Here is a 16,123-nt window from a genome sequence, read left to right as displayed (position 1 = left end):
TTGACCACTAGGGGGCAGGCAGACTACAAAATAATCTTATTAAGTTATTTCTATTTCAAACGATTGCAGGCAGTGGCAGTGGCGGGGCAGTGCTGGGTTTGTCTGCACTTGTTTGCTTGAAAAGTTTGCCTACAGTTTTATGTAGGGGTGATGAGAGCTGTGAGACTCAAACATACAGTCTTTGTGGAACTGGAAAACCAAAATGAGCTAAAAGAGGAATATTGAGCTGCAGGGTGGGTTTGCTACCAAAGAACTGCCATTTGAAGGTGGGGAAAAAACACATTTTTGTAAGGAGCTGTTCATATTTACATAAGTACACATGAACAGTAAGTACATAATACAGTTTCAGTTAGGTTTTTTTTGTGCTTTTATTTTTATTTCACCCCTAGTTTTAGATTTTAGTTTAGTTTTAACTATAATCATGTTATTCAAGCAGCAGATCTACTTCACACTAGTTGGCATGCACACATTTTGTGTCAGTGTGAGAGAAAGAGGGAGCATACAGGTTACTTGTTACTGTTGGCATCTGGTGGTAGCTAGCTTGCTAATTCACTAAAGCAAGACTTGAAGGCTGTAGATATAAGAAGCTTTTTCCAAAAGAAAAAGGATGAAGGCAACAAGGCGCAGGTGAGGATAGAGAAGGTGCAGGAAGAGTTCTCTCCTGTTGCTGTAGCAGCAGATGAGTCAGGATGTGAGAGAGCCACTGCCTCATCTACAAGCTCAGGTTGGTGAAAGAGAGGGCACTTTAGCTAGCTAGCTAGCCTAGCTCAGTGGTTCTCAAATGTTTTTGTCACATGGCACACCATTTATGAATTTGTATTTGTAATGTATTTCCAAGGCACACCTTTAAATATGATTATAGCTATGTAAATCATCATAAATAAGACTAATTCCAAGGCACACCAGTATGCGACAATACACGGTTTGAGAACCACTGGTCTAGCTAGCCTGCGCTCACTGTGATGGAATAGTGCATTAATGGTTTGCTTGGTATTGATATTGGTTGGTGTGTTCAAATAACTGGTTAAGTCTATGTATAAAATAAATTGATAAATAATGTGTTTATTTCAATTTGGTTAGATTTTAGAGACCAAGGTTGGTCAATTTTCAAAATTGAACAAATCATTGGCAACATACAATGTAGAACATGACTGCTTCGAATGAATGAATGAATGAATGAACGAATCTGCAAGCCCCCAAGCCTCAGGCAATGTTCAGTATTCTTCAATATACAGCAGCAGGTCAGCATGTATGGGATGTGTCGAGGGCAATGAGTCTGCACAAGAGCTGGTATCAGTAGCAGTAAGGTTTTCAGTACTGACCGGTCTCAGCACAGCAGCGAGACGAGCGCATACAGCTACGGTAACACCTGAGGGACAAACATGTCAGTCAGTCACCAACTGCACTTCTTAAAGTAGCTAAACATTGTAACACAGCACTCAAGTATGTTTTTAACACAGTTTAAGGTTGTAATGCTTGTATTTTTTTCTCTGGCAGCTCGTCTGGTGACATATAAAACAATGTGTGAGAAAGCAAGGGCTTCTGTTACTGTCGGACATATGCGAGTATGTGGCTACTTCCTGGAGGCAGTATGTACCAGTACCAACCTGATACGTATCAAACCCGCAAATGAATCAGCACTTTGTGTTCATTTGTTCATTTTATACCAGTACTAATATGTTCATCTCTAATGTGCATCACGAACAAACATCCATAAACCTTCTTAGGAATTAGAAAAAATATGTTCCTTATAAGTCCAGAACTTGTCTGAGAATCATCACATTTTAAAGTTTTCTTCTTTCACGCAAATACATAACTCAGCGACAACATAGTCCTTGTCCCTGATACCCAGTACATGACCTTGGGTTGAAGGCTTGAAGAAACAACATCCAACACATCACAGCTGGTGAGTGTGAGGAGCTGAAGTAGATTTCACAATGTCTTTTTCAGTGACAAGGTTAAATTTCTAAGAGTAATATGAAATGAGGGGCATCACTACTAGACTATGGGAGAAGGGCACCTTCATGCTAACATCAGACACAACAGGTTGATAGAACACAGGTGCACAAGCAACACTCCAATGCCTTGTCTCAGTCCAAGGCCAGAAGAACCACTGGGCTCTGCAGCTCAGTGAGCAGAGCAGCAGCAGAAGTTAATACCCTGACATCCTCCAAAATCAGTTCCTTTCAGTGAGATCCAGGAACAGGGAATGATGAGATCATCTCCAGGTTAGAGTGATCAGGCTAAACTGGCTTCTGACCAACAATATTCCCCTTAGTAGTTCAGTTGAACATGGCCACATTTGCTCTTGTATTGTGAGAACTACATCAAATAATCAACTTACTCTGTATGTTTATTATGACTAAATCATTTATCTGACTAGGTACTGGTATTAACATTATCTAGATCATGACATGTGACATATTTTCATTATGTCAATTACGCTGCATTGTGATTGGATCGTAATATGCAAATTAGCTATCCAAGTCCAAGTATCTTCATTGTTGTTATAAAAAACAATGAAACAGCGAAGCATCTCCCTGAGCCACATAGTGCAAAATATAAAAGTGGTAAGAGAATAGAATAGAATAGAATGAAATAGTTACTAAGAAGATAGTCAACACGTATTTACTCAGTAAAATGATAATGGGCTGGGGAGTTTTGTTTAGCAATCTGACTGCTTGGGGGAAAAAACTCCTCATCATTTTGTTTATCCTTGCTTGGATAGACCTGTATCCTCTTCCTGAGGGTAGGAGGTCAAACAAGTGATGAGCCGGATGTGATTGGTTTCTGATGATGCTGTGACATCGGCATAGGCAGCGGGAGGTGTAGATGGTGGTGATATCTAATTTTCCCAGTGGTCTTTATTACTCCCTGAAGAGCTTGTTGCTCCGCCTCCGTGCAACTGGTGAACCACACTGACACACAGTATGTCAGCACACTTTCAATGGCACAGTGGTAGAAATTCACCAGAAGCTTCAGTTTTCTCAGGCAAAAGAGGCGCTGTTTAGCTTTCCCAATCACTGAGACAGTATTGGTGCCCCAGGACAGTTCCTCAGTCACTGTTAGGCCCAGGAACTTGAAGTTGGTGACCTTCTCCATTGCCTCACCATTTATGTAGAGTGGGTTGTGGTTGTGTTGTCCTGACCTACAAAAGTCCATGATCTTCCTTGGTTTTCTTGATGCTTGATGTTCAGAGCCAGGTTGTGACTGTTACACCATACTGCCAGCTTTCGTACTTCACTCCTATACAGACTCATCATTGTTTGAGATGAGGTAGAGCACTGTGGTGTCATATCCAAATTTAATGATGGAGTAAGACGGATAGGAGGGGAAGCAGTCATGTGTAAAAAGGGTGTAAAGTAGTGGGCTAAGCACACATCCCTGTGGAGCACCAGTGCTTAGGGATAAAGTGGATGATACATGCTTGCTGAGTCTGACAGACAGTGTACAGTTTGTTAAGAAGTTGCATAATGAGGTATTAAGTCCCAGATCCTGTAATTTGGTAATGAGTTTGTTGGGCAGGATTGTATTAAAAGCAGAGCTACAATTGAAGAAGAGCATTCCTACATACAGTACTGTGCAAAAATTTTAGGCACTTTAGATGTTTAAATTCTTATCCATCATGAAATGCCATCAGAGAGGCATCTGATCACTTCCGAATTTATTCTGCAGCATGACATCAACCCCAACATACAGCCAGAGTCATAAAGAACTATTTGCAGTGACAAGAGGCCTGATCTCAACACCATCAAGTCTGTCTGTGATTACATGAAGATAGAACCTAGTCACCTAAATCCACAGAAGAACAGAAACTTGTTCCCCAAGATGCTTGGAACAACCAACCTGCCAAGAACCTTGAAATATTGTGCACAAGCGTACCGAGGAGAACTGGTTTCATTTTTAAAGTGTTATTACATCAAATACTGAACTTTGTTTGAAGCTAAGTGATAAATAAAAACTATACATATCTTATTTTTGAAAGCATCCTCACTTTAATTTTGGTGCCTAAAACTTTTGCACAGTACTGTATGTGTTCTTATGCTCCAGGTCTTCCAACACAGTATGAAACACAATAGCAACTGCATCTGTTCTCCCTGTAGGCAAACTGGTGCTGGTTGAAAGAGGCTAGTATGATGCTTGTGATGTGCTTCATGACGAGTCTCTCTAGACACCATGCAGGGCTTACGAACTTATCAACAAACATGTTGCATCCTAGGTCAAAGGAAGCAATTCCATGAATGGACATCATTCATTTCTTAATCAATTTTAGCTAATGCTACCTCTTGTAGCTTTTGCCAGGCTTGCTTAAAGGGGCTGATACACTCCATCATATGTGCTTTTTAGATGGTCAAATAGCAAACACCGTCCCCCCACACCTTTCCAAGGTCAAATTAGGGAGAATGTGCAGGTCCATTTTTGTAACTTTCTTTACATAGAAATAATGTAAACTTACATTACTTTTACCATTTATTGTTACTGAAGAAAATTTGTGAAAATCATTTGTCATCTGCATTTCGGGTGATGTCACCCAGCCATACATTGTATGTTGTGCTGATCCAAAAAATGCCCTGACTTAATTGTCAAATCAGATAAATGGTATTTTTACTAAACAGCCTTGTAAATAGACTAAACACATTTGAATGAATGTAAAATTAAAATAAGTATCTTTAAGTGAAAAACAGCTTTTTTCTGTGTATAGCATTAGAGTGAAGTGTCTCCCCCTCTGTTTTCCTCTTCCCTCTGCTTTTCTCAGATTACATCATCATTGACGCTTCCCCTCCTCCACACTCACTCTCTCACTCTCTCTCTCTGTGCCAAGCTTTTAAACCCTCCTCCGCTGACCTGCCCACTGTCAGCGTGCATGTGTGTGTGTGTGTGTGTCTTCCAAATCCCTTTTGCTGTATAACACTGGTTACTTGGAATACAACTCTTTCACATACATGCAAATACAGACACACACACACACACAGTACTACAGTGACGCATAAAGGATGTTGATGGCAAAGACATGCAAACAGACAGGGATGCACATTTTGTCTATATCTAAATATTCGAGCAATCTAATTTAATAATCTTGTTGGTGAAGGGCTTAAGAGTGGCTCAGACCATATCTTGTGTCACTCCACAGCTGTGATATGGTAGAATTAGCAGGCAACATTAAAACAAAGTAGTCTTAATACATAGGGTCACTAATAGTCACTGACTATGTTTGATCCTTGATATTTAACAAATAGTTAAACATTAGTTAAGCCACCTAGCGGCCGGCGGACCTGTCACTCAAAGCAGCCATGTCCTTCATTATGCATAACTTTACGGCTTAATAAAATTTAAACGGGTGAGTTATAAAAAAATTCACCCCCCGTACAGTTGTCATGAAAGGGGAAATTAGTTATAGAGACCAAAACCATTTTTTGTACCAGGCTGTAAACATGTTTATTTCTGCCGTAAATTTGGGCATTTTAGCATGGGGGTCTATGCGGAATGACTCGCTTTTGGAGCCAGCCTCAAGTGGCCATTCAAGGAACTGCAGTTTTTGACACTTCCGCATTGGCCTGATTTTACAGCCCCAGAGGTTGCCGCTTGGTTAAGCACAGAGCTGGAGACAGGATGTGGTTAGCCTAGCTTAGCATAAAGACAGTTGACAGCATAAGCTAGGCTAAACATGTCCTGTCTCCTGGAGTCTATTTCTTAAATTAAAATCTATCCACTCATTAGTCTCAGTCATTGAGCACAGGTTTTGGTTTTGGTCTGTGTGTAGGCATGATAGTACCAAACCTGGCAACCTCACAGCAATGTGACGACAAGACCTCTGGGTGCTGGGCACAGTCACTGCACCGGGCTGTTGTTGACATAAAATATTGTTTGAGCCTTACTGTTTGTATACTGATAAAACAAAAAAGAGATTCAACATGCTAACTAGTGAGTTTTAAACCTCAGAGCCTGTTTTACCTTGCTTCTAGTATTTAAGCTAAGCTAGGCTAACCACATCCTGACTCCGCTCTGCACTTACAGGATAGGTGTGATGATATTCTAGTTTTTTCTTACCATCAACAAACTCCATGTGCAGAGCCAAACCAACAATGAACTCATTTACTAAAAAGTATTGTATCAAAGCCTAATACATCTTATTCCTCTGTGCCATAGAGCTCCATTGTTGCTCAAAAACTATAAAAAACACATTAGTGAGCCACACTGTTACACTGGGTGACATGTTCCTTCATTACCATAAAGACTCAATCCCACACACACCGTCCTGCTGCCAGAAATACTCACTAGAGCATTAAATGTGGATTCATCCGCCAATGGAAATAGTCCTAAACAAATGCACTATTTCCCCCTGTTTGAGTAACATTTGTTAAAAACTACAGTGACCAGCTGTTTCAGGAAATTACTGAGCCTTTTAAAAAATAAAACCACCTTGGAGTTGAGAGCCACGGAAAGGGTAGGAAAGTCAAAGTGTTGGATGATGGACTGACACATTGTTGGTTTGGTCTTTTTTTGGGACTTGTTGACAATACGAAAAACAGAATACTGTGAGCTCTATCTTTTAACACATGAAAATAATTTGAGATTTATTATTTTAATCTCTTGCAACCTGCATTTTCTGAACCTGCATTTCTGCTTAAATAGTGCCTCAATTCACATTAACTTTTCATTGAAACATCAAATGTCTTTTTATACTCTTTTCCCACATTGAGCCTGATGTATGTGGTATCCTTGGAAACCTGTGATTTTCACTGGGCGTTAAAATGAAAATCTATGGACTCAGTGGATGGGATTAAAAACGTTAACAGCGTTTTTCACTTTGGCAATATTTTAACCGCTCACTCTAAACCTCTCTCTCTGTCCTTTGTTTCAGAGTAGGATTAATCCTTGTTGTGGTGTCTTCTCCTGATCCCACTTGTCTACCTTTGGATTACAAACAGGCCTCTCTCTCTCTCTTTTCCTGTCTGTCTGTCTCTCTTTCTGTCTGTCTCTCTCTTTTGCCTCCTCTCCTGCTCTGTGTTTCAGGAAGGTCATATTTAATGTTTCCACTGACTGCTACTGTTGAATAAGCTGTTGTGTAAGATAGTATGTATTCATCTCAGCTACTGTGCTTCTGTGCTGCTTTTGAGTGCAGTCCTGATGAGAACTGACCATGCAATCTAATGGACTTTTGTGCATGTCTGTGCACATTTATTAAAAGAAAAAAAAAATCAGGTTGTTTTTATGCTTGCGCACACATTTCTGTATGAGTGTGTGTGTGTGACTGTGTAGACTATAGAAGACATGCTAATTTATGTCAGTCTATTTCTGTGTGTGTGGGAGGAGGGCAGATGCAGCCTGAGAGAGTGTTTTTCTCAAGCAAGGAAAGCCATTCTGTCGCTAAGGCTAACACACGCACAGAGCACACACGCTGCACACAGACAAATATATTTAAAATACAAAAACATACAGTGTAACCCAATACAGTCCATGCTTTGTGTTTTAAAATTTCATACATCTTTTCTAATTTTCCTCTCACTCTATATGTTATTTTACAGAAGATGGATGGAGAGTCCTTTAATTCACAGGCTGAATGTTTTTTCAGGGTATTTCTAAAGCACAGTTTTCTGATCTGCTCTCTTTTGCCATGTTTCTCTAACTTTGACATGTTAAGCCATTCCCCTCTTACAATGTTAATCTGTTGTTGATACAATGTCATCACTGCTAACACAGCTACTTAATAGTGAAGGACTTCCAACAACACTCTGCTTAATGTCACTGATCAAATTTTTCCAGCTGAGTCCAGCTGTGTAAGGCGGCAGTACAGTAGAAATAACATTTAAATCATAAATAACATTACAACATAGACAGTACGATGCGGCCAATGAGGCGAGTCTACTCAATGTTAAGAAGCCTACCACATAACCACAATACCAGCAGCGGACCTCTGTTGCATGGCATTCCCTGTCTCTCTCTCTCCTCTATTCCTGTCATCTCTAAAAACTGTCATTGGTCAAGAAAGGTATAAAATGCCCTAAAATATATTAAAGTAGTGTTATAAATAGTTTTTATTTAGAAGAGAAGATGTTTTTTTTAGAATAGAAATGATCTCTTATGAAAGAATTACTGGGCAAACCCAAAAAAATCTGAAAATGATCTGCTAATCTTTTGCTATACTGCCTCCAGCAATCATTCTGTCCCTGAAAACTCTTTTGTATAAATTTCAATTTAGGAATCACAAAATATTGTATAAAATACATAATCTAATCTAATCCATAGTCCAAAATCTGCCATCAGAACTCTTGAGTTGGTAGTCTGCGCCTGACTTTTCTACATATCATTCAACTCATTCTTTTTCACTTGAATAAATTGTTTTTAAATGCAATGAGAAACTAAATATTTTGAATTTATTTCAGAGGACTTGTTGTTCAATACAGTCTCTCTCTTAGTCAGCCTCTGGTGGTCATTAGAGGAAATACAGCTCTACATTCCTTTCACCAATCATCTCTGATGGTTACCCCTTCAGTTAAAGTGACTAGACTACACACTTAAACACACACATGCTACGAACCTGAAATGGCTCACAGCTACTGCTGTTGATTGTCTATCAGTCCTTTTTTTTCCCCCTTTCTTTTCCATTGATTCTCTGGGTCTCTCTATCATTTTCTCTCTCTCCATAGAAGGCTGGAATGCAAACTACTGCTGACAGACACCAGACCTCTTCATGTAGGGAACAATTTGCGTGTATGTGTGTGTGTGTGTGTCTGTGTGTGTCAGCCAGTATAAATATCACTAAGGCATGATTCCATTTAATGATAGCCGTAGTAGATATTTCAGCTACCTTCCAGTTCCTTGTGTGTGCATGTGGGTGTGGGCAGGAGGGATTGTATGTGCCAGACGCTATAAACGTCATTAAGACATTACACCAGTTTTCAACAAACCTTACATGGCTCTGTGTGTGTGTGTGTGTGTGAGAGTGTGTGTGTGTGTGTCTCTAATGGTATTCCCTCAGCCCACACGTCTAGATAATTAAGCAGAACCACAGTGACTGATGAGTTCCCGAGGCAGCTTATGACAACTGCAATGTTCCCCAATTGGAGCTTTAGTAATTTAGTTATTTCAGCTTCATCAGTAAAAATACACTGTGCTTGTGTGGCATAGTAGCCAGAAGCCCGCCCATCCCTGCTCTTCACCACTATCGTCCAGCTGCAGCCTGGAAGAAGAACCACTGCAACAGACAGTCCGTTCCAATTGTCCCCCTGGGAGAGACCATCCGCTCTGGCCATTTCCAGGCACACTGAGTCAGAGCCCTCATAAATGATGAAACGAAGGAAGCTCTCATTCATCGTGACGTATGTTGATTTACACGTACAGCTTTATGCAGGTTCAACCTACTTTATGACTGTATAAGGCATTATGACCCACGCTAGCCTTTCCTGGAGTGCACCCTTTGCATCTACTTTATGACAAAGGGTGCACTCCACAACTTGAGCAGCACACTGCCAGTTTGTGCCAGTCGGGCATACTTTCCACTCCCTTTCAGTTTGGCACACAAAACGACTGCTTATCAATCATTCGAATGACAGGAATGAATATACATGCATTAGACATTGAATATAATGTCAGGAAGCAAATGGACAAGGTGTTGGACTGTGACTGTGCCAACACTTAAAGCTCAAAAGATTAAATTAAAGGCTACACTAATGCTTGAGTTGCATATAGACAGTTTAACATGTATATAATTCTGCCCTTCCTTATAGTTCCCTATTTCTAGTTAAACTGTACAACTCATACAACCATAGAATCTACATTACCAACTGCTGTTTGATTATCAGCTAATAGGGATTCTCTGTCACACATACCACCTCGTCTGCTCTGTTTAAAGGTATACTATGGAGTTTTTGTCCATTAGTAGCGCTACAGTGCAATATTTTTATGTGTATCTTGAGGATGCAAATACTTGTTCGCTTGAGCAGGTGACGTAATACTTAACATCTCAATGTAGCAATGTACAAGAAGGGAAAAGACTGCTCACAAACAAACATGGATGTAAACAATACAGGATGTAAAATATTCAAAAAAATCATCTCTGCAGATGTTTTATTAGGAGGGGAATGCATTCAAGATATTTATTAAACGCACACTGCTTTTTTTTTTAAGAAATTCAGAATGTAAACATACATTTTTTTGTTTATAAGGAAATTCCCCCTTTCCGCAGTATGAACTAGCTTTTCCTGCAGGCCAGGAGATATGGTGCGCTTGCACCTTGGTGGATTGCTATGATGATGGGGCATTTGCCAAGTGGTAAGAAGGAGCGCTTCTCTGCAGAGGAAACAGATCTGCTCATGCATGAAGTGAAAGCGCACGATCCATAACGAGCACACTGGCCCCTGCTGTTCCTGGACCCTCCTGTGGTCCAGATCCTGTTCATTAATTTGTTGCAAATTTCTTTTCATTTGTTTTTTGAAAAGGTTTATATTTAATAGATTAAAGAAGACAAATTAGTTGCCTGATGTTGCTTCCGTTAACAGTCAGTTACATTTGGGAAACATGAAATCATGCCTGACCTGCTTTTAATATAATGGCAGCTTTGTTTCTCTTTAAAATCGTTTTGTTCAGTCGTGGAGTAACAGGTCAAATCAGCGGGGTTTTAATTACTGAAAGTATGGAAACCTGATCACTGTACTCTCAAAAATGTTAAAGAATATTTGTTAAATATTGTTCAAAGATTAAACCGTTAATTTTAATCATGTAAAAAAATCATCATACACAGTTGTCAGCTCTCCAAGGTTCTGATCCTGCTGCTGGCAGCAGATAGAAGCTGTCCAGAGTTCTTTCCTTCTTTAGTTTAATCATTGTTTTCACCTCATTTATTTCCTCATGTGTTCCTCATGTCTTCATGTATTGATGTAGCAGGAAAGTCGATCTGTGTCTGATCCGTTGTTGATATCTGTTTGCTGGGTCTTAACAGACACCCTCAATCTGAGGAGTCTGCTTAAATACCTACATGTTTTGCCACGATATGGTCAAATAATTATACAGTTTCATCATTACTGCGATTAGTTAATTCTGATAAATATCATCATGAATAACCATTATGACATGTATTTTTTAAAATATGTTAATGTAGCCTACATAATAATAATCTTTCACATTGTAATCCTTTTATTTGTAATCTTTTGCATGTTTGTGTGTCTGTGTGTGTGTGTAACAAGCAGAGTGTACATGTGTTGTGCACCCGCCTATGTCATAGACTGTCTATGTAGGCGCATATTACTATCTTCATAATGTGCTGTTAAAATAACAGTGAAACACTGTGCCATTGACTTCACATCAGGTTTTTGTTGGTCTATAGCGCAATCGCTTTCTGCGGCCTCAAGATAGCAATGCACCAACAATGCGTCTGACCACACCTCATTTTAAGACCAACAAGCCCATGGACGCTCAGATGGATGCAAGTCCATTTGCTGGACAGGAAAATGACAACTGCGTCGGTCTTAAAATAACAAAGACACTTGTGTTGCACTTGGCGCCGCTTTGCTATAGTCAAACAAGTAAAAGGTTGCAGTAAGATTCATTTGGGCCTCTCAAAATAGGTAGTGCTGGAAAGTTTGTGATATAGTGACCACTTAAAGGTCATGTGACACAGCTGAAAAGCCTCTAATCTCTGGTTCCCGTTGTCCCCTCAAAGAACAGCACTGTCGAGGCAGTTAGTAATTCAAACTGCTGTGTCAAAATTGATCTCAATGCAAAAGCACCATGCAAATTTCCTCCACCTCCACGAGTGATTCTGATGTTGGTGTGACTGAGCCTTTAATCTGTGTTTAAGAATGGGATTCAGTAGTGAACATGTTGCCAGATCAACAACCATTTCACAGTCACCTTGTCTGCATATTCTACTCTATGTTGTGAACATACATTGGGTATGTCCAGAAATTCTAATAATTTCACACACTAGACTGTGTAAAGATGCGCAGAGACAGACTAAAAATAAACTTTGCATACACACATATAGAAATACATTGGCAGCACACATATGCATAATGAATGTCCTGTTTGATATCATGATATACAGAATACACAGAAAGAAGTTTAAGATGGGACTTTTCAATCACATCTTTTTTTTAGACAAGAACAAATGTCCATAAAAAGCCGTCATATGGTTGCTTTTTTTCCAAAACACACATACTGCTTGTCTTCAAATGCGATGGGAGCGCCGCAGTGAGTAGGCGAACCTCTGGTGAAACAAGGAGAAAAAAAAGAGAGAGAGTGTGAGAGTGTTTATGTCTGTGTTCTCATAATGAATGGGACTGATGGCTGACTGTGATTGCCCTCTGGTAGCTGCACACTTACAGACACATTTTTGTCATTTAGCCAGTCACAGTGAGTGAACAGGTGAAATTGCTCTCCACATCTTAATGTTGTACACTTCATTACTGTCCCACATCATCAATTAACAATTTAATTCAAACTTTGCTCAACCCTAGCATCCACCCCTTATGGACAGACAAATACTGCATACATACTTGCCTTGTTCATATTGTTGACTGGTATCAGTTAGCAAATCATTTGCATTTCAAATTTCTACACTGAGTAAAATATACTAGGATATTTGACTTTTTTTTAAAGAAAATAACACATGTACTTTGAAAAGGCTCCAGATTGTTTTGGGCTGGTTGCAGCTGGTTGCTTCATGTGAGGAGTTTTCTAGTGTGCTAACATGAGCTAACATGAGAGGAAGTTGGTTAGAGAGAAAATACTGACTAACAGTCGGACTCCGGCTGTTCATCTCCACTAATGTGATTGTCAACATTGTAGTTGGCTGTAGCTGGTAATTTTCAACAAGGTTTTTGTTGCTATGTGTTGTGTTAATGTTAGCTTACTCCTGGTCTGCATTTAGTAGGCTAGTTTTGTAGGATTTGAAACTATTGTTGTCACCTGGCTCTACCCATATAGTTTTGTACTGCCCTTTTGCAGCCAGGCTAACAGATGAGCCAACTTTCATCACGTAGTGTTCTTACCAAAAACAAAATACAGTATTGGTCTTTTGTCCAAAGGACCTATACAACATTGGTCAAACAACATACAGCACTTAATGATAGAAGTTTATTATTGACCTTGGAAGCACTTTGGGCAGGTTGGTTGGGGATGGTGGTAACGCCTGTCTCTGTTCAAATATCTGACAAAGACTCTCAAGTGTCAGATATGAATGGACTCCTTGACATGTCTGCAGCTGTCAGTGTCCAGCAGTGTCTGTCCTGGTTGGGATGTCGGAATGGGATGGTCATGTAGGGCTGCAACTAATGATTATTTTCATTAGTTGAATTTTCATTCATATCAATTATTAGTTGATTACTAGTTTGTCAGAAAAGTTTGAAAAACATTGATCACTGTTTCCCAAAGCCCGAGGTGACGTCCTCAAATATTTTGTTTTGTCCCAACCAACAGCCCACAACTATAAGATGTTCAGCTTACCGTCATAGAAGACTTAAGAAACCAGAAAATATTCACATTTGAGAAGCTGGAATCAGACACATTGGACATTTTCTTCTTAAAAATGCCCTGAATGATCAATCGACTATCAAAATAGTTGGCAATTAATTAAGTAGTTGGCAGTTAATGGACTAATCGTTGCAGCTCTGTTGTCATCATTGTCATCATCTACTCCTCTTACTGGAGTGCCCTCTGGACATGCTACACCTCCCTCTCTCTATCCTCCTCTTTATTGAGGGTTTTCTTCATAGGAGGGTCCTCACCTCTGATCTTTAGTGTTGTAAGTGGTGAATTAAAAATGAGATATTGGTATTTGGGATTGGGTTTCCTGCACACTGTGGCTTTTATGCTTCCCTCAGCCTTCCCATGAGTACAAATGTCTAGGACCCTGCCACACAGAGTAGAACATCTTATCAGTGAGGAGGATGAAAGAAAGGTGGAGGTACAGCAGATCTGGGGAACTCTAGACCAACAGGTACAGAGGAGTGGATGACTCTGTCCTGGTCAGACCAGGACAGAGACTTGACAGAGGTTGGGGTGGATGAGTGTACATACAAAATGCCTGGCTTCAACTGGAGACCACGGATCACTTCCTATGTCCAACCATGCTTGACACAGAGTATTACTTAAAATGATGTTAACAGAAACCCTTCAGACAGTCAAGTCTGAGAGGTTGCTGTAGTGTACCACACATTTGTGTAGCTTCTGATGAGATTTGAACACACATACAGTATGTATGAGTGGACAGACATTAGGCAGACAAACAAATGTATGCTGATTAGATCTCAGTAACACCAGGATTAGCTGATGTGACATGAGAGCAGACAGATTTTTAATTGATTGTAACACTCAGACATGTTGTAGTGTTACTGTCTGACTGACTGATAAGAAGCTTATCATGGGCACATGATAGCTTGGGACACACTGTGCCACAGACCAGGCTTGTGTGTTTGTGTGTGTGTGTATGTATGTGTGTGAGAAAGTGAGTGTGCATTGCTAGTTTGAGTTGTAATACCACTGTGTGCTTGTCTCTCTCAATCTAATTCCTGATTAAAATGCATGCATTGCAGTAAATGGGAACTGATATCTGTCTAATATAGTCTGAATAGGATTGCTTTTCTGTTTATTTGATGTTATCTGAAATGTCATCATGTTCATAGAAAATGTGAAATCGTTTAAACGAAGGCTGCAAAAACAAACCATAGTAAAACAGAAACGTAACACTGACCAATGCAGGAACAAAAGTTAAAATCCCATTTTATGATGGATGCCCAATAAAAAATGTATCATGTTAAGCTCTCTCTTTCTATATATATACATATATATTTACCATAACCACGATCTTTCACTATTAACCATGCTGTAGTTCCAATATACAGATACTGTAGAAAGAAAGAATTTAAAAAATATTGAACTGAATGTTACAGGTTTTGTCGATCGTAATCCAGGGTTTTGCAAAATCATCCAATTTCTACATTCTTGTCTGGTGTTAGGACCACAGATACATATTGGTGTTCCCTAAAAGGTATTGCAGTTAAACCATAATAGCAATTTAGAGTTTCCTCAAGCAGCACAAAAGGTGATAGCCTAGCATTGATAGCATACTACGAGTAGATAGCACTGAATTAACTTCAAAAAAGTCCATAACATAATATGACAATATCACAGCCAAATATTTTCAGTGGAAGTCAATAAACTGCTAGAAAAACACATAGATGACACTATTACAGATATATGATGTGTATATGTGTGTATGTGCATAAACATTTGTTGTATTATTTACTGTAGTTTGGTCATTAATTTGGTAAATTTTATATTGTGAGAAGTGTAGGTGTAATAAACTACGGCTACAGCTGTACACCCCCCACTTCACCCCCCTGCCCCCAGCCAAAATTGAGACATCAGTTTCCCCTCTAACTCCTTCTTTTGGCTTATGTTGGTTGGTTTATGGAGTCGAGACATGTTGAAATGATAACATTTTGTCAATTTGCACACCATCTTCAGTATTTTCACAATACATACACATTATTAATAAAATACATACATTGACATACAATATGAATGACAATGATCAAATGATGTGTTCATTGTATATATGTATGTATTTTGACTCCTCTTCAGAATGATAAGATGTAGTGTCACAGCCCATATGGCTAAACTGTTTGGCTGGTTGTGGAAATGTGTGTTTGTGACAGTTCTCTAGGAGGATGTGGTTGCTCTCCAGCGTTTTGGTGACTCTAGGTCGATGAGTGTGTTGATTTGTAACTATGTCTGTATCTATGTGTTTAGGATGATGAGGTGGTCCTACAGTGCTCCGCCACAATCCAAAAGGAGCAACAGAAACTCTGCCTGGCTGCTGAAGGCTTTGGAAACAGACTGTGCTTCCTTGAATCCATCTCCAACTCCAAGGTACTGATACATGCTTTTATACTACTTAATTCCTTACGAATAACACAAAACCAGACAGGGGACAAATTAAAGGAAAAACACAAATAAATGAGTGGAGAAACATAAATGATTCAAATGCTTCCATAAAAGTAAGTCACTGAATGTGAAGGCTGTAGCATATGATTCAGATCACACTCATCAAACCAGTCACCAGATCTCAACCCAACTATACACCTTATAGCCAAAGATGTTTGGGGCTGTAAACATGGCATAT

General features: G+C 39.5%; 1 protein-coding gene across 1 annotated transcript in view; it reads left to right on the top strand.

Annotated features, from left to right (window-relative positions):
- Positions 1 to 16,123, top strand: part of ryr2a (ryanodine receptor 2a (cardiac)) — a 185,374-nt gene that overhangs the window by 37,715 nt on the left and 131,536 nt on the right. The window contains exon 2 of the mRNA XM_042397704.1: positions 15,751 to 15,870. Coding sequence (XP_042253638.1) covers positions 15,751 to 15,870 — 120 coding nt within the window. The remainder of the gene's footprint in view (positions 1 to 15,750; positions 15,871 to 16,123) is intronic.

Source organism: Thunnus maccoyii, chromosome 20 (genome assembly GCF_910596095.1).
Source record: "Thunnus maccoyii chromosome 20, fThuMac1.1, whole genome shotgun sequence".
Classification (NCBI taxonomy): domain Eukaryota; kingdom Metazoa; phylum Chordata; class Actinopteri; order Scombriformes; family Scombridae; genus Thunnus; species Thunnus maccoyii.
Note: the sequence above shows the minus strand (reverse complement) of the source record. Positions and strands in the feature narration are given on the sequence as shown.